Source organism: Falco rusticolus, chromosome 2 (assembly GCF_015220075.1).
Source record: "Falco rusticolus isolate bFalRus1 chromosome 2, bFalRus1.pri, whole genome shotgun sequence".
NCBI lineage: Eukaryota > Metazoa > Chordata > Aves > Falconiformes > Falconidae > Falco > Falco rusticolus.
In genome coordinates this window covers 72,934,070-72,956,591 of record NC_051188.1, presented here as the reverse complement: position 1 = coordinate 72,956,591, position 22,522 = coordinate 72,934,070, and the positions used below count along the sequence as shown (strand labels likewise).

At 39.7% G+C, this 22,522-nt stretch overlaps 1 protein-coding gene across 2 annotated transcripts in view; it reads left to right on the top strand.

Annotated features, from left to right (window-relative positions):
- Window positions 1-918: 918 nt before the first annotated feature.
- PPP2R3B (protein phosphatase 2 regulatory subunit B''beta) overlaps window positions 919-22,522 on the top strand; it is a 57,975-nt gene continuing 36,371 nt past the window's right edge. The window contains exons 1-2 of one of the 2 annotated variants that reach the window (XM_037376274.1): window positions 919-948; window positions 2,534-2,977. In XM_037376274.1, the coding sequence (XP_037232171.1) occupies window positions 2,630-2,977 (348 nt within the window). In that variant the 5' untranslated portion in view covers window positions 919-948; window positions 2,534-2,629. Of the gene's footprint in view, window positions 949-2,533; window positions 2,978-18,113; window positions 18,606-22,522 lie in introns of those variants that run through there. The other variant, XM_037376276.1, reaches the window with a different exon arrangement.

Here is a 22,522-nt window from a genome sequence, read left to right as displayed (position 1 = left end):
CACCTATGGAGCCTCACGGGAGCACCCACAGAGGCTAGAAGTTACCAGCGTATGCTACCTAATGCAAAACGTGGCTGTAAACAGATTGGCACACATAGTTCTCTTAATGAGTGAATTACCTTCATACTCGCTACTGCCTCCACTTCCCTTTTCATCCTGTGATTTGTAATACTGTAACATTAGCGGCAGCCACAGCACTTGTGTAAAAATAGCATTTTGTTTATTTCTTTAACAGCATTTAGCAGCTGTTGCCAGCTCACATACTTTGCCAGCTCCTGGCAGAAAGCCAGTGAGGAGCAACCTGCGAGCCGCCCGTCAGAAAATTCCGTCCTGTCACAGCTACCCTGTAAATTCCATACACTGGAGAGGCCCTGGGACCACGGTGACACAGGCAGGCGGTACTGCAGCAACTCACCAACCCACATGCCCCAAGCCGGACAGCAGGCCACCTGTCTCGTAACTGACTACCCCGGGCAGGAGGTCCGCGCACTTCACACTCCCCCAGCCCGCCCCTAGTTAACGGCACGGCGCTGCTGCTGGGCTCTGAGAGGGGCTGCGAGGCAGAGGCCGACCTGGCCGCGGCAGCGCCCCAGCGCCGTGGGGAGAAGGCGGCCCGCGCCCCCGAGCCCCCGCTCCCCCGCTCCCCGCTAACAGCGACACCGCCCCAGCAGCCCGCCGCAAAGGCTGCTGGGAGAGCAGGCGACGAGGCGGTAGTAAAACCGCCGGAACGCTCCGCCGTGACGCCACGACGCACGCAGCAAGCGCCGCATGCCCCTCCCCCGCCCCGCCCCTTCCGTTACCATAGTGACCGCCCGGCGCGTCTCCAGCGGGGCGGAACGGGAGAGTTCTCGCGAGGTGTCGGCGGGAGGGGCGGGCCGGGCCGGAAGGAGGTGCGGATTTGAAGGCAGCGGCGGGAGGGGAGGGGTGGGGCGGTGCTGCGCGGCGTGGGTGAGTGGTTGCGGCCGGTTCCCGCGTGGCGCGTGACCCGTCGTGCCCGTCGCTCAGGGGGCGCGGGGCCGCGGGGCCTCAGCTGCTGGGCGGGAAGGGACGGCGCCGCCCGCCACCCAGCCCCCTCCCCGGCGAGCAAGCGTGTGGCGGCGGCGGGTCCCTCACCGCTCCCGGGACGGTGCCGCCCTCTGCCCGCCCCGGCCCCTGCGGCGCTGCCGCTCCGGGCCGCCCTTCCTCCGGAACCGTCCGCCCCGCGGGGGTGGCTCCGGCGCAGAGGCGGTCGCTGCTGCCGTGCATTGTGCCCGCGACCGGCTCCGTGCCCGCCGCTTTTGGGCGGCCGGCGGGAGGCCTTCCTATCCTGACCAGCCCCCCCCGGCCCGGCGGCGGGGCGGTGCGCTCCGGCCAGGCCCGGCCCGTGCTGCGCGGGGAGCGCTGTGGGGGTGTTGGGCCCAAAGACCAGTGAAACAACTTGACCTTCAGTTTCAGCAACCGAATAACTTGACCGTTAGGTTATTAGACACGAAAGTTTAAAATATTTATCCGGTGCAGTATTAAAAAGTTTATAGTTCTGCCCGGGGATGAAGGCAGAGCTTTAATTTTAATAGTACGTTTGTTTGCTAGGTGTTGCGCCTTTCCAAATCTGAGTGCTTATTTTAAGGCTTTTTCAGCAAGGTATTTGCATATCTTTGCCTTCTACATGAAATATTTATAAAGTGGTTTGTTTTTTTTTAAATGAGGCAGAAGTACAAGGCTTAGTTAAACTGTATCAGATCATGAGGTAATTTGATAGCAGAGATGCCAACAGTAACTTGGGTTCTGTTCTCAGGATTTAGTTCTCTAAAAAAAACTTACTCTTTGTTTAAGGTGAGCAACTGAACCTGAAATTGTATGATCCCAATTCTTGAATCATGGTGCATTTCATATTCCCTTTAAAAAAAAAAAAAACAAACAAAAAAACCCCCCACAATAAAAGCAAATGTCAAATAGATCAGTTCTTAAAATACCAAATGACTGTGTGACACCGAGTGGGCAGGCAAATCAAATCCTGAGGAAGGATCTCTGGGAATTCAGTTCGGTATCCCTCATATGGGAATGCATCTTGCACTGCAGTATGCAATGCAAGATTTTAAATCAGAAGCACAGACTTCAGAATGAAATTTGAGCCTTCAGCCTTAGCTCTAAAACCCTTGACTGAAAGGTTTGCTTCTTAAATCTTGATTCTATTATTACCAAGGCTTTCCCTAAACTACCGAAACATTTATTTCCTAGCAGGTTTGATTGTGAGTCTTTTCAAGGTGGTTTGTCATAAGTGTGGTTTTTAACACGTGTTCTGGGAGAACATTTGTTAGATAGCGTTTTGAGAAAGTCTATGTGCAGCCTCTGACCAGTCTCCATCATTTAAACAGTATTCTTTAAAAAGAAATTATCCCTTGGATTTGATTGTGGCTGATTAATGGCTTATACTTACAAAATGTTGTAGTCACATGGTAGTGTGTATGTCACAACTCCTGTTGGTTTCTTGAGGGAATAAATAGCAACACTTTGCTAAAACTGTACGATTAAATAATAATATTTTTCTTAACAGGAACCCTGGAGTCTGTGAAACACTTAAAGTCAAGTGGAATAAGTAGATAATTGCCAAATCTTTATTTTGAATTTGGTCCAACAGAAAAAGTAGAAAATGTCACCTGGGAGCGTTCTGCAACCTGTACTGAAAATGAAGGTGGATGAACTTTTTTTGTGCTGGTTGAGTCAGCCTGCAACTCAGCTGACACTAAAGGACTGCTTGAGAAGCATCAAGAATGAGGAGAGATTTGAGATTGGCAATGAAGATTCAGGAAATGGTAAAAATGAGAGGTTCGCTAGTAAAAATTCCAATCCCAAGCAGTGTGTGTTAGGAGATACCAGGTTGCCTTTGATGTCTTTTAGTCCTCCACAACTTTCTACTACTCTTCCACTGGCAACTCCAGCCAGCCCAAGGAACGTTTCTAACATTAGAGCAACACGTCGACCCTCAGGAACCAGAGTAGTAAGTTTGTTTCTTACTTACTAGACATATTTGTTTAAATGGAAGTGAGTTTTGTGTTTGTGGTATTGGCAAATTATGCAAGTAATTTATTGCCCCACAGGAGGTGTCGGGAATGGAGTGAAGCAGTAGTACTGAACATAAAACGTCTATGTTTTTGTGGCATTAGCACTAATGGCTACTTGGCTCCTTGCATCTCTTGCAGCCATACGTGTCTGGCACAGTGAAAAATTAATTGTTTTCTATTTCCAGTATTTTTTCTGTCAAGAGAAATATTGCCCTTTAAAACTGCAGAGTGGAAGGCATCTTAAAAATTCCATTATCTAGTACAGCTCATATTTGGTGTATCTACCCTGGTTTTCTTATAATTGCAAACATCATGCAACACTGATCTTTGGAACTAGTTTACATGTTGTGTTTGCTTCGGTGTGTGCAGCTTAGGTAAAGAAAAGTCATAATAAATGCTTCTTGCTTTCTGCATTATTGCCTGTCCTGCGCAGTAAGGTTAGGGCTAGTATCTGTATTCTTGCATTTCTTAACAGGCATGAACAAACTAGAAGTGGTGGAAAAGCCAGAAATAGCCTTATAATTAAAAAGTAGTTTTCAGTAATGTCCTTGCGTCCACTGAGCAGTGTCCAGTGTGGGGGAGGACCCATATTTAGAGTCAGAGAATGAAAGAAATAATTGTAAAAGCCAGAACTTGGGATACATAGTCAGATAGCCATGACTAAGCTGGTGTCATTCGCAAAATAAATCTCACACTTTATATTAAAAGAAACCTCTAGCATTCTATCAGATGTGGTAGTTTACAAAGTCTATTTAGTTCACTAAATGGATTGCAGGCACTGGGTACCTTTTGTTCACTTTTGCCAGGGGTAACCCAAACCAGGTGTTGATGCTTCAGATGCTATGCTTTCAGTAACAGGCCCTTCTACTGATAAATACAATCCCATTGTGGTTAAGTGTAAGCCCCTGTGTTTGTCTGTAGTGTTACTTTTATAACATACTGCCTTGACTGCAGATATTCCTTTGTCTAATGATGCTAGGCACTATTGTTAGTACAAGACTCAAATTTGGCTCCACTGAATCTGCATATTAATAAAGTAATTGTTTTGGTACTGCATGGTACACTCGGTGCTTCCTTTGTAAGGAGGTCTTGATTTACAATAGACAATGCCCTCTGTGCAAGGATAACACCCCTGCCCCCAACCTGCATCTAATTTCTAGCCCTTTTAATAAATTGTAAAAACAAGACTGGCTAGAAAATTATGTGGTGACTGATAGAACTAAGCATTGCATATATGATGTGCCTTATATTAAGGGAGTTAAGAGGCATGCTGTTTCTGCTATAGGACTATAAATTCATATCACTTAATAATACTGGTAAGTTGTAAGTGGTCATCACTCCCCATCACTCTATGTACTTTGGTATCTCAATACGCTGGACAAACCTCCTGGTGTCCCAGGGAAGCCTGCTCAGGGTGGTAGGGGTGGAGATGTTAGAGCTGAGGATGTTGAAGAGTATCAGTTAACTTCTTGTCTGTTACTGGTGTGTATTGAATGTGTATACTTACATTTTGACCCACAGGAGTAACAAAATTACTACTGTTTTGCACTAAAACATTAATCTGAAGTGTTACCTTGCTTTCATAAATACTGATCTTTCAAATTTAGCTTGACAAGTTGAAGTCTCAACTTCTTGATTTCAAGACATCGCACTTCCAATCTAGTTTGTCTAGATTGACTTTATAATAATAGGGACTAGTATTTTATGTGTGTTCACTAGCCAGACAGCAGGGCATGATTTATTTATAATGGTGTGAACATAAAGAAAAAAAATGTTTTCTGTTCTAGTGAAATATAGAAAGCTATTAGATGCTCTGTTTATTCTTGTATCAGATAAAATGTAAAGGGAGAATTTCCATTAAAAGCCACTGTTATTTGATGTACTTGATTACTAACGTGTACTGTAATTTCTCTGTGTGTCTCAGTTGATCACTTTAAGTAAATCCCATAAAGAAGAACTAGAAGAGATTAATGAAGAGTAACATTCTTTACTTAATTGGAATTGTTTGTGTAGTGCTGAGAGAGAACCTAGAGGGTTAGGTTGTTGGTGTTTTTTTTCCCCCAAGGACTTGGGCAGGGGGGAGTTTCCAAGCAATGAGAAATTTATTTATGGCTTTATTATTTGGTTGAATTGAAGCTTCATCCAAAAGTTTCCTGATCTTTAAGAAGTATAAATTACATTTGGAGCAAGCATCAGATCTTAAATTACCACCAGGAGATGCATAATTGCATGTTCTGCCATGAGTGTATTTTCTCACAGAAAGCAAAATATACCCTTTTGGTTCTCATACATCCATTAACTACTTGCTGCAGTGTAAAAAGTAATGCACCTGGGTTTGTGTACTTAATCATGGTTCACAAATTGAGCCACAATGGTTTTACCTACGTTATTTGAGTTTAAGTAAGTTTGAGGTCCTAGTCTCATTTCTATAAATGGAAGAAAATGTTTCAGACAGCTTTTTAAAAAAGAAAGCTTGTATTGTAGGTCCAGTAATACAGATTTAAGTTCTAAATAGCAGTCCTGGAAAATGGTAGAAGTTATGTGCTTAACTCTGTGTGCCTGAGGGTGATATTAAGAAAGGGCTTTTACATCCAGCCATGAAGACCTAGAGAATTTCTTTTAGGACTATATAAGTTAGCTCAGGTGGCATCTTATTAAACTTTTTCTTAACTGTATACAGGAATTCTCATAATGCAGCATACAAGCAGTAAACTCATTTTGGAAGGATATGTTTTCAGTATTACTGAGCTGAATCACTACATTTGATTATGGCTAAGGTTTCTGTACACCTTTTCTTGTTTCTTAGAATGTTCCTGCAACTTTTTTGAAGGACACCAAACAATAAAGCTGATAACAGAAACCTGCATCCTCAGGTTATTACTAGGTAGTAAGTATGAATTAATAGGAAACCACATATTCATGCTATAGGTTTCTGTACTTGTTAGAAAAAGAGGTTTTGCAGGGTGGGAAGCATTCTTGGAAGACCAGGCTTGAAACTAATATTTAACACCTTAAACTGTAGCATATGAGCAAAACATGTTGGTGCTCTAATGGCAACTGTTAAATAGCATTAAAAGTACTGTAGCTGACAGCTATTGTATTCAAGGAGATGTTTTATCTTTTCCAGCAGTTAACTTGTAATTGAGATTTGAGGTTTGTATTTTTTATCCAAATTTAGATATTTTTATCCAAAATTCAGAAGTTACCATGTGTTTTTGCTGAAACACTGATGTCTTGTCAGAGGAGAATTTGTCTTTCAAGATAGTTGAAGCCCTCCGCTGATTAGCAAGTCCAAAGTACTTTCTCAGATAATGAAAGAACCTACGTGGTCTTTATGTTAAAGATGAAGAAAACCTGAGGTACCTCAAACAGAAGTTTGTTCATCTGGACAAGGCAGTTAAAGACAGGTTCTAAAGTTCAGAATAAAATGTGTCTTAATCCACATGCATGTTTTGAAATCTAGATAGAGCTCTACCATGAAAGTTCACTTTATAATGTGTTTTTGTGCAAGTGAAAACAAAACAATGTTTGTTTAGTGGTGTGGTTTTTTTCTTTAGGGGAGGTACTTCACTTGCATGGTATTCACAGGGAGATCAGTGTCTGACTGCATCCATTGTGCAAACACTGTAATTGCAAAGTTCTGGTCATCTTTGTTATGTGATGGAAGTTCTTGCTAGCAGTTATTATCCTGCAAGTAGGCCTGTGATTTGTATGTAGTATATGTATTAAAATAAGATCAGAGGCATAGAAAAATCAATGTTTAGGTCTTGAATATTTTATGAGGGTATTGTTGTGAAGAAAGGAAATTCTACAGCTGTAACTTTCAAACTGAAGAATAGCTGTTGTAGCTTTCTTCTGACTGTTATCACTACTGTACATGGATTTAACAGTGTTTCTGGCACTCTAGATTATCTTAAACATATGGGGTATACACAATCGTACACTGTTCATCACATTGTCAAAAATGCCAGGCCTCAAGGCCTAAAAGGTGCCGCAGGCAAGATGTTTAATCCTAACCAGCTGGTGTGCAAGGCATCTGGGGAAACAATTCACAGAATTCCCTGTGGGCATTTTTTGGGGGGGTGGGGTGCAAAGAGAATGTGATATGAAGTACTTCGAAGTTATTTTCCATTTCTCCGCAGTGTCAACCTTTGATATGAAGGCATCTCTTGGACTGGTTTCTGTATATCCTTTGCTTGATAAGCATACTCTTCCTGCTTGCTATGCTGTGACAATTGTTAAAGCTCATTGTCCTGTATTTCTGTAATTGTGATTTTTTTAAATACTTTATTTTCGTTCCGCATAGCTTTTTTCATCACTACCATTCTTGCCAAATTTTTGTTATCAGTTGATTTAAATGGAGTGGTACTACTAGAATCCATTTTAGTTTAACGGAGACCAGAATGAAACCTTTTAAAATCGACAGAAGTTTGAAAATAGTAACACTTAGCAGTTGCTTTTTGGAACAAATAAGTTCTGAGGACTTAAGTTAAAGGGTAGCTAGGCTTATACCTGCATCTGTTAGACTGGTGGTGGACTGTATCCATGTTCTGCAGGTGTGCTGTAACCACCTTCTACTAGCAAGGAGAGAACTTATGTTTGTAAAACACCAGAAAAGTAAGAGGAATGACAGTGTTTGAATTCTGCTAGCTTTTCAGTTAAGTATTTATTAGTCTTTGAAGTTCGCCATGACTTTTCAGGTGTCTAGTCTTATGTGTGGTCTGCGTGTGAATTGCTGCCTAGTATATACCTCAATACTAGAAGCAATGTTAACTACTGAGTCTGTGTTATGTATTAGCATTGCACTGTACGCCAGATTACGCTGTGCAGGACTCGGTGTAGTCTAGAACATACACTCCCTAACTCTGTGTTATGCAAAGCTACTGTTAATAGTGCCATGTCCCATTGCTAAGTGGGGAGGATGGTGGACTTGGCTTCCAGCGTGAGCCCGTGACTTGAAGGAAGACTGTAAATAACCCAGTATCAAACTAATGTACTTTTATGATGATAACAGGGTACTATGACAGATGTCAGCACTAATGTGTTCACAATAAAGCTCCTTCTATGGTGCCAACAGAGGAAGGGCAGCCAGAAGTTCATATTAAGGTCTGGAAGAGTGCAGCTATAGGTGTTCCTAGAAAATCATTATTAGTTTCAAGTGTGGTGAAATAATAGTAGCCAGCATAAGCAACGCTGGTAGTATGTTGTGTTATTCTTAAGCTTTGCTGTACTGAATAGCTTGGAATAGAAGAATCATTATCCCTATTAGAGAACCAGCTATTCATTTTATGTATAAATGAGAAACTGAAAGTTATTCACTGTTGTAGCTTTTTGGTAGTGCTCCTCATTCTAACTGCGTCGTGTACCCTGGGATATAATGTTACACTTAGCAGTAGTATTAATTGTGTTTACTTTGTTAGAAGAAATGGTCTTTGGTCTGCTTTCAAAGTGGTTAGAAGAGAAGATATTTCTGTTCTAGTGGAAACTCATAAATATTTCTTATATGCTGAATTCATTCTTAAGATGTTTTGGCATTACTAGTGCTGAAAAATTGAATTCAGAATTATACTTCGGCTTTTTTCAAATTTAAAATTCACCTGAATCCTGACACAAGACAAACTCAAATATTTGGATTAAATTTATTAATCGCAGGCACTCTCTCCTGTGTGAGTAACTATAACTTAAAAGCAAAAGTTCATAGCTGTATGAGATCATTACTTCCAGTTGCTTCTCTCTGCCCAGTCTTTCAAAACATTTAAGCTTAATTATAGCTTTACATCAGTCACTTAAACCATTCATTCTTTTAACAGGTGGTCCGCCTGGGAGGAAATTAGATATCGATGTAGAGGAGATAGCTTTCTTTTTTTCCTTCAGTGATGCTTGAGAACCCATCTTATATTTTTGACAACCTCTCCATATGCCCTACACTTACGCTGTCAGCAAGAAAAAAACCTTAGGCCAAAAGTATGGGCTTCAGTACAAAATGGTTAATGCAGTTCATCCAGTGAACTAGTTTGTCCACTGATAGACCTAATTGATGACTGCACAAAATTTTTCAGCAAGCAATGTTAAGAGAAAAATCTACAAAATGCTAATGGTTATATTATATGGCTAAGTCTTGCATATATAGAGGCTTTGCACACACAACTGTCTTGAAAAATACAATGAAAGTTAGGCAAGTAGTTGCATTGATTCAGGAAGATACCAGTTCAGCGCTCTTGTTGTCTTCTCTAGTCCACACAAGTCGTTACTAAATTCAATGTTCTAACTGTGACATAATATATAAATAACTCCTTTGTGTTGGGTTGGATTAGTGTGGTGTTTATTCATGAACTGTTAACCAGCTGGTACCTATGTCTGTCTTGGTAGATAAGATTAGTTTGTATTTTGTGAACAACAAATAAGTCTTAAAATGGGTCCATAAAAAGCTAACCAGTGATATTTTAAAAATTTGTTCTTGTACTTCATGTTAGATATACTCCTTTTGAATATCAATCACTATTCCATATAAAAAATGGCTAGAATGTATAGAGCCACCCATCCATGTACTGTGTCTTGACCACAGTTACTTGGAGGGTTAATGGACTCTTAAGGCTCTTGGGGTATGTGCTTAAATAACCTTGTGCATACTGCTTAGTTTCATTTCTTACGGAATTAGTCTTACATATTTGTTCTGTGCAGTTCTTTGTAGAATCTGGCTGATTTCATGCAACGAATGAGATGAGTTGGAAGACTACAAGGAGACTTTAACAATGTTTGTAAAAATCTACATGCAAGGAGAATACAGGGGAAGACCTCGTGAGTGGGTGATGAGGGAAACATTTGCAAAACATCTAAAATTGAGTTCTAAATGTGCCCACCGCGAACAAGGTTTGATTGGATCTTCTTGGCATAGTCTTGACAATAACAAGGCTTTTAGAGCTTATGAAATGGCTTGACTTGATCTGCTTTTGGAATTCAGCAGAACCAAGGGAACAGTTTCTAAACAGTTTTATTCCTCTAGAAGCTAGATTTGTATTGATAAACAATTAATATTCTCAATTATGTAAACTTTTCTATTACATATGATCATCACTGACATACTGTAAATAGTCATCCTTGTGGCATATTTCATTGGCTAAGAAAACAAACTATTTGAAATTATGTTGAAAATTCTTAACGGCTAGATTATTCTTTCATCTATTAATAGTCTTCATGAATACCATCATTTACAGCAAATACTTTTTAAGTCTTCTGTCGTAACTTAAGATTTTAAACAAAAGATCAATTTTGTTGTCTTTCGTGTTGTTAACACACTAAAGAATGCCTCCTTAATTTTGTACTACTTGCTTATTTATCAGGTAGTAACTTTAAGCTTAGTATTGTAGAAAGATCTTCTAGAATGTTTGAAAAAATATTTAGACTTCACATCAAGGCTTCCAGTGATGGAGAATGGAGGAAACTGCTAGTCAAGAGTACTGTTGCTAGTCTGGCAGTGTATTTGTGGTATACCTATGTAAGTTGTCTTATTTCTTCATGGTAATGTTTGCCCCTTTGGTTATCATACTGGCAGCTGAAATTCAGTTGGTTACCAGTGACCAGCTTCTTTGCTCAGTCTTCTTTATTTACTTTGTCCTTTACCACTGTACCCTGCTTGCACATTTGGAAGTGCGTGACTTTTCATTGAGCTCTGTAGAAACCAGTATAGTTTCTGCTGCCTCTGTTTCCTGTATCAGCAATGATTTCATACCAATACATGATCAAAACAGTAGTTAGTTCAAGAGGAATTATCTACAGAAGTTCTAACAGAAATCCCATTGATGGTTGGTAAATTACAATTTGCAATCTTTCTGACTTGTAGATCAAGGTCTGTATCTTAAAATTCCTGATTTGTTGGTTTTGCTTTAAGATCTTGGGGAGGGAAATCTCAAGTGAATGCATAAGCAAGAAGCTGTCCTGCAGCTGTCACTGACTCAAAATTATTGTCTTGTGATTTCAGGGACTAAATTACATGTCATGTTAGCCTGTGATGCTGGAATTAAAAGTAGTGGTTATACTTTCATACACCAGTCATTCTAGTTTTGGAAATGATGAAATTTGAAGATGTAAATGTGTTTGAGAGGATTAATTGAAAATTCAGTTCATGTCAAAATGATGAAGTACTGAACAGCTGGTGCAATGTTTAAATAAGTTTCTGGACAGTTATAAAACATTGTCAATCATGATCTTTATACCAGATTACTCTGTCAGCTTCTAAATTAAGGTGACACAAGGTAAATAATAGCAATCTAGAAGTGACTAAATATCCAGAATGGCCTGTGTGACTTTGAAAAGTTGCATAATGCATAATATTAGACTCCATTATAAAAGCTGCTGTCTCCTGTAGGAAAATCTCAGTGGCATTCCAAATCAGCCTGAACTGATTATTTGTTTCAACCTATTCTGCTATTCAGAGGCTTATCTTCGTAAAGTTAACGTTGTGGGCTGTAGCTTCCTCTGTGGATAGACTTTATAGCATCATGGTTCATCTAAAATGTAAAAACCCAGCATCTTATTAGAGCAAGTGTCACTTTAATTTGTACAATCCATACTAGATGTCTTGCTTATGTCTTTCTCTGTTTAATAGCCACCTCAGCAGCATCAATTCGGGTGTAACTGGTTTTCGTGATCCAATGAACAAGGTCATCTGAAGAGCATGTATAGTAAGGCTTCATCTGTAGAAGACTATTCCAACAAACTGTTTCCATTAAAACTCCAGTTATGCTATACAGAAATAAATAAAATGTAAACTCATAATGTTTTCTTAAGATGGCAGAGAATATGAGAATTGTTCTGAAAGGAATATGAACGATCCAGTAACTGTCAGGCTTAGGTTTTATAGTATCTAGTGTTGATGCTTGCTGAAGTTAGTCTGCCAGACAGAGTTAGCAATCTAGTAAGGGCCATGCAATGTCTTTGGAGTCCAGGCAGTGTAATCATAGCAAGGTGACATGTATCTTGTCTTGCTTATAATCTGGTAACAGCTTGTGGTGTGGTGTACATACATGGCATTCTTCTGGTAATGTGCAGAGAATCTGATCAGCCCATCCTTCCTGGGCTACCAAAATGACTATATATCTATCTCACTTTTAACTGGTGTCTATTTATTCACTGTCTTGCCTCAAAAAAATCCGGGATTCTCCCAGCAAGTGTGGGAAGAACTTCCAGGCATTGCTCTGCCTAATCCAAGAGTACTGGAAAATGTAAATAATCATTAGAGAAGGCTGACACATGCAAGACTCATGGTTTTTAATTGTCTGTGTGTTCTATGGGGGAGGCATTGCATCCTCCAAGAAAAGAAAAAAAAACACAAAAAACCAACCCCCCCCCAAAAAACCAAAAAAAACCCACCCTACATCTAGACCCAGATTCACTTGAACTTCCTTCTAAAGCCAAAGGATTAGTTTCTCCCTGTGAAGGTGGATTTCTTAACTACACATCTAGCAGTTCATCGGTGCAACACACCATATTCAAAACACTGTCCCTAACTTTAAAGCAATCAGTTTGGGTAGCTGGTAGCTGGGTATGAGCATAATAACTTGATTCCTTCTGTGATCTAGACCTTGTAGTCTTCATCTTCCTTGGGTTTTCTCAGGGGTCACTCAGCCAAAGGAGAGTTAGGGATGGATAGTTAATAGTTCATGATTCTGTTCAGCTCACAAGTGCATTGTCCTCTTGTTCTCTTCCCATACAGAGCAGTTAGAAATGGAAAGTTACTAGCAAGAAACAAGTTGGATAAGCATCTGAAGAACTGGGAAAATGATCTTTTTTGATCCTATTAAACCCCTTTCCTTATCCATCAGCATAATGATAGATAGGTTTCAACCTTGTGCATCCTTATTTCAGGATAGTCAGGGAGGTTGAGAAATGAAGAAAAAAAAATAATCAGTATTTGTGAATTCAGTATTGAAAAGTCAGTATCAGTGCCCCCCCCCCCACACACACACAGAGTGGGTCATCTTGTTAATAGATGTTAATATTCTTAATTGTTTAGGCATTTATATGGATAAAACAGAATTTTCTTTGCTACTTCCCATTTAGTCATGTAATTTCCCATTGTCTAGACTTTTAATGTTTTACAGTACCTGCTCTGCTAAAATTCGAAGTCAGTAAGTCTTGCTATGTGCTATAGTCTCCTGAGAAGGGAATTTTTTGTTTATTGATCATAATAACATAAAATAACGCACTTGGACAACTGAGACTTTAGTCTGTTGCTATAAAGAGGTTTTCCTCTGCAAGGGCCTTTTTGAAGACTTCAGAGGGAGTTTGTCCTGGTTTCAGCTGGGATAGAGTTAATTTTATTCTTAGTAGCTGGTCCAGTGCTGTGTTTTGGATTTGGTGTGAGAACAATGTTGATAGCACACAGATTATTTTGGTTATTGCTGGGTAATGTTTATACTATGTCAAGGACTTTTCAGTTTCTCAGGCCTTGCCAGTGAGGGGGCTGGAGGGGCACGGGAAACTGGGAGGGGACACAGCCAGGACTGCTGACCTGAACTAGCCAAAGGGATATTCCATACCATATGGCTGAGTATATAAGCATAAGGGGGAAGAAGAAGATGGGGAACACATAGAGTATTATGGCATTTGTCTTCCCAAGTAACCATTTTGTATGATGGAGCCCGGCTTTCCTGGACACGGCTGTACACCTGCCTGCCCATGGGAAGTAGTGAATGAACTCCTTGGTTTGTTTTGCTTGCATGCATGGTTTTTGCTTTACCTGTTAAACTATCTCAACCCGTGAATTTTCTCACTTTTTCCTCTTCCAATCCTCCTCCCGCATCCCACTGTGGGGGGAGTGAGCGGGAGGCTGCATGGTGCTTGGTTGCCAGCTGGGGTTAAACGATGACAGAGTTTTGGAATTCTTTCCACAGAGAAGCACTATCATTCTTCATTCATTTATTTAGGCTATGTCAATGCCGAGCATCATTCTGTATAGTGTTAAGCAGAAAGGTACTGCAGGTACTACCAAGCCTGCCTAAGTAGTGTTTTCTCACTTGGTAAATCATAAAATCAAATCTGAAATGGACATTACTTTCTAATATTTCCCCTCAGTTTTTGCTTAGTACCTTGAGAACTGCTGTTACAGTAATGATCCACAGGCTACCACTGGTCTGCAGTAGTAAGTTAAAGATCTACAGACTAATGTAAATAATGCATCTACTCAATGAGCATTTTGTTTACTGAAGTGCAGTATCACTTGCATCTACTGTTACACAACACATTTTGCAGAACTTGGGTTAGGTTTGTTAGAAGTTCAGTCTGACTGTGGAGCTTTGCTTTAAGGAGTTAGGAACCAATTAATTAATGCCTTCTATTTATGTAAACAATGGGGTGTATCTAGTTCCAGCACCTTTCAGTATATGGAAGGGTATGGACTGTCTGGTCTAGACTTAACTCATGATAATAGTAAATAATTTAGGTCATAGTCTAGTTACAATCTTTTGTGAAGACTGGGGTGGGAAGAACCCTGCATTCTAGGGGGTTTTCTATTGTTTGCGTGTTTTCTTTGTCTAGCAAAGAATTGCTGCTTTCCTTTGTCTGTCTTGTAACACATTTCTGTAATTTCTTCCTTGTCATTCCTGTCCCATAGTAGCTGTAGCTGCCTGCCTGTTTGTTTTTTTATATATCTTCCTAAACTATTTGATTGTACTAGTAGTGCCTTTTTTCCACTTTAAACATCTGAAATACCTCTTTAGTAATATTGAGAAAGATGCTACCTTGCCTTAGTTATCTTAACTGTGCTGTTCCACCACTCACTAATCAGTTACTTTTGGAAAGGGTTACACTAGTTGCATAACTCTTTATATTGGCTGTTGGGGCCATACGACAGTTTTCTTCCCAGAGTTAACCTAGGAGCCGCTCTGAATTCCTACAGCATCGCTGGCTGAGGGGTTCTGTTAGGTTGCACACTGTTGCCACTGGGATTGCTCATTCAGCCTTATTTAAACTGTCTCCAAAGGCCAAGCAGGCTTTCTTCATCCTGGTTCACATTTTACTGGATTGAAGACTAGACTTCAGCAACTAAAGGTTTTGTATGGCTGAATACATCTTATTACATATTTAACTTATTTTCTTGGAAGCCTCCTGTAATGCTGGGATGCTTTTTTCAAAGACTTGAGGTCAGTTCCTCATAACCTCTTAACACTTTAAATCCACTGTCAGTATATGCTTCTGACAAGAAATTGCATTTCTGTAAGCAAATGCTTAAAGTTTTTTGAGATATTCTTCAGGTTTCTATTTCCTCCAAATTACCAAAAATATTAGTGATCCTCATCTTTGTCTCACTTAAATACTTTTATGTTACTTTTGTGTGTGTTCAGATCTCTTTTGAAGTGGTAAACTCTTTAGCCACAGTCCCTTGAGTCAGATCCATTCATAGTGTGTATCTTTAGCTTTGGAAGGAAGCTCTGAGCATGCATCTTCCCCTCTGTTTGTTTATCTAGCTAATAATAAGCTGCCGGGGTACTTGAACAGCTTTTATGGCTGGCATCCAGCCCTTCACCCAGAAAAGGATTTTACCTTAGCTTTCACTGGAGAGAATTCAGGTTTAGAATAAATGTCACACTATACCTGAACACTCCTACTTCAATCTAGATGGAAGCTGACTTCCCCTTTCCCCTGTGGCTAATTCATGACTGAAAATGTTAAAACAGATCTTAGGGGGTTCTGGACCACATTGCTTTACAAATGCTTAGTCTCCTTAAATGTGGCAATACAAAACCCATTTCTGTTCAGATGGTGAAACAGAGATGATTGATAGCTGCCAGTGTACTTACCTTTCACAATGTATTGCAACTAAATGCTCAATTGCATGTAGATTCTTCATATATTGCAACCTGTGAACTTTTGACAACTATACTGCATACAGGCAAGTAAGCAAGTGCAAGGCTTGAAACCAGACTAGTGACAATAGTACTAAAATAATACTAGGCTAACAGTGGGATTGACTTAAATCTGCCTCAAGCAGTGAAGTAATATTATGACAACAAAATACAGAACATTCAAAATACTGGACATACTATGACAGACTTGGCTCCATTTGAAAAAAGGAGAGAAATATGCAGCTTTTTCCAAAATGGAGTTCAGAACACTCATTTCTTAGTGAGGCTCCTTGAGAAGGCTGAGGTGAACTGGAGCTCCAGTCTTTTAGGTTAGCTTTCCATGTGGCAGTCAATCATCTCAGTGACATACTACAGCCACCGCAAACAAGACTGTGAATGTAGTAGTGAATGGGAGTCCATCACCCCAGGTGAAAAGGGTTGAAAACAGCAATTTAGGTGAGAAGATAAGTTTCCTTACTTTGCGAAAGGCCTATTTTGCCCTAACCTGAAATGCAGTCTGCCTTGCAATACAACCTTCCTGACCTTCCTCAAACATCTTGGTCTAGAATGGGTATCTGTTGCCAGAGTGGGATTCTTCTCCTACTCTTAACACCTCAGTTGTTCATCTCAAGTTCCAAGCATGCTGCTGTTGTGTGCTGTGTGCCCAGCTTCCTGCTGGCTTCCCTGTGGCCCGAGAGTTATCATAGGTTAGTTGATTTGATCTTACTAAGACAGCGAGTAGCAGCCAGTTCTGCTCAATGCAGTTTGATAGCCTAGTCATGCCAACCACAACATGTCTGACTCTTGCCTCCTCAATTCCTTTCTTGTTCTCCCACTTCCGAAAGGGATAAATACTTCACAGCAAGTCACAATAAAGAAGGGGGACGACGATGATGATGACTGGATATTAAATTAAAAAACAGAAAAGCAGGGGTTTTGTCATCATTGACTTTCTAACAGTGTGTGATAAGCTAAAAAGAATCCAATTAAGACAAATCATGTTTTGCTAGTACTTTTTCATAATTTCCTTTTCTTAATCTTACAAGGATATTTACTGTGGGGTTTTAACATATTGTTACATGACAGAATGGCCATGAACAGATAAATAGGGCTAGAAATTATAGATTAGACTGCATGGGGGGTAAAATAATGCTGTCCAGTAAGAGAAATCTTGAACTTAGTGATAAAAGTGTTTCTTGGGCTGTGTACATCTTTGTGAGATCAAGAAAGGGGTCTTATTTAAAGCATGAGGGATGAAAACGGAGTAAGAGCAGCCAGATCTTTCCTTTTATGCTGTTAGTTAGTAAACTTGTGCGTGACAAGGTACAGATAATAAATGGGCAATATACCAATATCTTAAGAGAATTTGGGGATACTAAGAGTGTTCACAGCTGGAACGGAAATAACAAAGAGTTGCCACACCCATAGCTGTAATGGTGATATTTGAATAAAAGCTTCATCGAAATAGCATTTCCTAAAGATTGCTATGGTAAAGGTATACCCATTTAAAATGTGAAAACTTCACTAGTTACCAATTCATGTACCCAAAAAGCTGTAAAGGAGGAAGGACAGAAAGTCACTTTAATTTCCACAAAAGCTTATCAGATTTCTGTTTCTGTGAAGAATATTGCTGTGGACTAAAACATGGCCTCACCCCGCCCATAAAATGTATTCGAAATTCAATAAACTGAAAATAGAGTGGTAGCTGACGCTAGTGCTACTGAAATGTGACAGGTATGCAATTGAGTATGTGGATGTTAATGTTTATAAAATTCCTATGTAAGCAAAAAAAAAAAGTATCTTGTCAACTTTTTTCAGATTTTGTTACATCATTGATATTTCTAATGTAGCTTTTCTGTAAACATGATTTAAAGCAACACTTCATTGTGGTAACATTTACCTCATATCTGCTACTGCTTTCTGCCTTAGCATTTGAATGATTAGATTTGTGCATTACAGTAACTTAGACCTAGAGGAGTGTAAAAAAAAAAAAAAAAAATTTTATTAAACTACGTGAGCTTTCTGGAAGTCTGCCTGTAGCTTTTTCTGTTGTTGCCTTCATTTTGCCAGTGTAATAGGGTTGCAGCTAAAGGACTGAAGAGTTTAAAAGGAATTTAATTGCTGTGTAATAAGCCTTATCCTTCAGTGTGGTACTTCATTGAAGCTAGACAGTGAGTGTTTTGTGACAGAAGGAAAAGCTGAGGGGGATGGGAGGAGCAGGAAGCTACAAAATGACCATGGCTGGCCTCTCTGCATTCCTGTAAGGCTTGCTTTTTTAAAATTGGAAGCTGCTTTTATAGATGCTCCTCCAAACAGGTTTGTTTTTTTCCATACTGTCCCATTTAGACTTTGGAATGCATGTACAAAAGGGCAGGCCCTCTAAGTGACTTTCCAATCTGTTTTTGTGATTCCAGCCAAGTTCCCTTTAATGTATGGAACAGGCGAAGTTGAGCTGACTCTTATAATATCACAGGACTCGGACGCAGCTGCTGCTGTAAGTGGCACTGTGTGATAATACAACAGCTCTGCTATTTACTGGGACTCAAGTGCCTGGACTGGCACACAGAGACATTATATGAAATCCGAAAGCATGAGGATAAAGGAGATTTCTTTGCGGCAAGATCCTGATCTAAGAAAGGAGTTGGCATTGCTAGCTCGAGGATGTGATTTTGTTTTGCCTTCTAGATTCAAGAAGAGACTGAAAGCTTTTCAGCAGGTCCAGGTTTGTCTTTCCGTTCTTATACAACTAAGTTATTGGTGTCAGTTGTACCTTCATAACCATGGCAACTGCAGGAAATACATGGAAGGCCTTCGTAAACTAGCAGGATTTGGACAGTCTGTTCCACGTATGATGATTTCTTCTGTGTTTTAGAAGACTGTGCAGGTAGTTTTCTGCAAACAAAAAAATGAGGGAGGGTTTACTGAAATGTGTAGCCTAGCTAAACTACAGTGTTTGCACAGAGGCATATGCAGTGGAAGCTTGGTGTGCTTAATGCTATTAGACTTTTAAAGATTATTTTCCTTAATCTGCATAATCATAATCTACATGCATTTCCCTGGGGATTTAATTTACCTGTTACTGAAACTGGGCATATAATACACTGAAATAGGCTGTAACTTTACTAACTCAAACTTAAAAGGTGCTTTTGTACTTGCACGATGATCCTGAATTTTCTTTAGAGTATGTTTATTTTAGACTTTGTATTTGGATGCAATCAGTTGTTGCTACATGGTTTACACATGTGCCTCTGCTGTTTTGCAGCAGTGAGTTAAATCCACCATTTTAAAGTGAGCTCCTAATTGAGAATGGAAACATTTGAACTGTTTAATTAGAAGGAAAACTACTTATAGAGTAAATGTTCAAAGAAAATACCTTAGGGTAGGGGAAAAAATGTGGAACTGTTTTACTGGAGTAACTGAAATTTGGTATTTCCTCAAACACACTTAACCTTAAGGCTTTTGGTGGTATGTGAAGGCATTCACTTTGTCCTTACCTCACCCTCACTTCCAATTCAGGTACTAAAGGTATATCAGTGGTGGCGTATGTGAGGTTTTTTTGACCCTTCTTTAATTAAGGAAAGTTTAGCAGTTGAATAAAAAAAGATTTCTGGCTTTTAAAATCATTCTAAATATAGCCTGCTACTTAATTTTGAATTCAGTGCACTAGTGTCCTTTTCATGTGACCTTCAAGAGAGGGCCATTGAGCCCTATGACCCTAAAAATGTCTTAGCCTTCTGTCTTCTACGTTATTATTTCAGAATTGTTTCAGCTGAGTTATATAGGCAATGTTTATTCTTTTGTGCAAAGCAGAATGCAAGTGCTGACCCTTCTGTTTTATGCCATTCAGCATAAAATTGTGAATGAAAGGATTTTATGACTTGTATTGTTTGTGCTGAACTGGAGTCAGAGAAGGAAACATTTACTAGAGACAGCAGGAATAGAAAATACTATTTTAATTACATCGAACTAGCAGTATCAGTTAATATTTAGGCACCTCAGAGCATGAGGCCAGTTTAGCCTAGTCATGGCATCCTGTTGTAAACAAACACGCTACTGCCTTGTGTGGTGGCCCTTAACTGGATCTGTCTTTCATGAAATGATAGTTGGATCACTTGCACTTTTACAGTGTCTTTTTATGTTGAGCTAGAAAACATGTCAATGTAGTATGGCCCTGCATACCTACAAGCAACTAAATACTTCAGGAAACAGTTTGTCTAGCTGTAGGGTTTTTTCTGTTTTAGCATGCTGCTGGCCGTAAGCTTACAATGCAGACAATGAACACATATTTTTCAATTTTAACCAGACTTTCACTTCTTGGGCAAATAGGAACTGTAGAATAATGTATATTAAACCACTTAATCATATTACAGACAAAACTCTGTGGGCAAAACAGATTTAATAGGCATACAAAACTAAAATCTGATGGCTTTCTTTGCTCAATTTGATAGCAAGTATTTTATCTGAGGTTCCTTTTTGAAATGGTATTTTGCTTCAGCCTCATGATTTTAAGGAGACCTTTTTGGAAGTACCTTGAAAACCTGAAATACGAGTGCTAGTAACTGTTGATACAGAAGGAGATGGATATTCTTTGCTTGACACTTCATGTTTTTGTCAATTTCAGCTTGTCCTTGTAGGTTAGGTGCATTTCAAAGAATAACTATTCATCACGTACATAGTCATGGAAGAAATTTCATGTTGAAATTAAAAACTGCTTAGAGCTTTTGTAGAATAACTTGAAAAAAATTTCTCATTTCAGTTGCTAAGCATCATTGCCATTGTTACAACTTCCTATACCACTGTAATACTGGCCTTTCAGACAGAATAGGGCATGAATATGAAGTAAATTAGAATGCTAAACTCAAGCAGAAATGGAAGCCAGTTTTTCTGTACTTCTGCTACACTCTTAAAACTTCTTATATCCATGCAGATTCTCATAAAGAGGTTTAGTGCTATTAAACCTAGTCTCTTAAAATAAATGAGTAATGATGGTAGATGGTGAGAGAACATGTGGCTCAACATGTGCTCTGAGGTGGGTTGGAGTGACTGGATCTTCTGCTGGTTCTAGGAATTGTAGGGCAGTGGCATTTTGTATAGAGCCATGGAAGTAATCTTGTGTAGGTAATACCCTGTGTTTTAGAAGGGGTGGTCATTGGAGCGTAGCAAGTCAGGCTTTGTGAAAATCTTTACATAGACAACCAGTAATGAGGTGGGTCACTCTGGAAAGTGGTGGAACAGGCTATTTCTCAGTGGTTGCATTTGTTAATGAAAATGGATAAAACTGCACAGAGTAGGGCTTTCTGGAAAGATTGGTTTCTGAAAAGAAGGGTAGAACAATATACAGCTGTTGAAATGTTCTCCATTACTTTGGGGAACTGAATATTTGAGTAGATAACTCCGCATAAAACTCAACAGAACTTCAGTTTGTCTACTCATGATGTTGATTGTAAGACCAAGACCTTCCTTAGGTAACTTAACACTGACAGAATATAGCGAACTGGAAAGGCAGCACTTGAAGGGCCACTGTGTCCATCGAGCTCATCAATTTCTCTGAAACTCTGGAGGGAGAAGAAACTATCACCATGTCAAATGTACTGGCAACTTAAAGATGTGAACTGAAAGGCTTATTACCTGCTGATAGCTGAGCAGAGTGTTTTAGCCAACAGCTGGTGACATCCCTACCTGTCAGAGCTGGAATAGAAGCAGCATCATTACCCAGGCTATGGGAGGAAAATGTATCTGAAGTTGGAAACAAAATGCTAACAGAGTAAAATACATCTGTATACACTGATATGCTTATACCCATGTAACTCTCTCAGCTAAACTAAGAAAATGGGTATTTTTTGTTACTCAGAGGCCACACCACCTTATAAAACATAGGAGTTCTAACTTTAAAACTAGACATTTTAAATAATTGTATTAAAAAAATTTAAAGTTTTTTTCAAAATAAATTTGTGCTGATGTGATGATTTAAAAGGGGGGTGGGGGGGAGCTGGCATGAATCTTATATTAATCCTTTGAATGTCAGTGCCAGAACTGAGTGCTGGCCTGTTTTCTGAAACTTTTAATGTATCATACCTTTATCTACTGTTACTACTCGGTGATTCCTGTTGTTGCATGTGTCACACCTCAGTGTGGAAATGGAGAACTACTTGTTCCATGACCACCTGTTAATGATATTAAATGCTGCTTACATGTGCTATTTCTGTCACCTGTATGCAAACTATTTCTTCAACTTCTGTAGAGCCTCAGAAGATTGGCTTTCCTTCTGAGTAAGTTTAGACATTAGTGCCTCTTGATCACTTTTGCACTCCTCTGTTACCAAAATGCTTTATAAATGCTTGTGGCATGTTCAAGACTACAAAAAATACAGAGCCTGTGAGTTCTAATGTGTGCTGGGCTGGTGTGTGGTTGTGCTGTAGTGCACTGATTCTCCCGGTTATGAAGCTAACAGTCCCGTTTCTGAGGTAGAATGAATTTTAAAAAGTTTAAGTGAGGCAGTTGGGTTTACAGCTGTAGTCACAGAAGTAGATTGCGTAACAATGAGAGGCCTCTGGCAGGCCAGCTTTCCTGTGAGCATCTATTTCATATCATTTGGAGACCTTTTAACACCACAGAGGGAGGACCCGCTATCCATTTTTA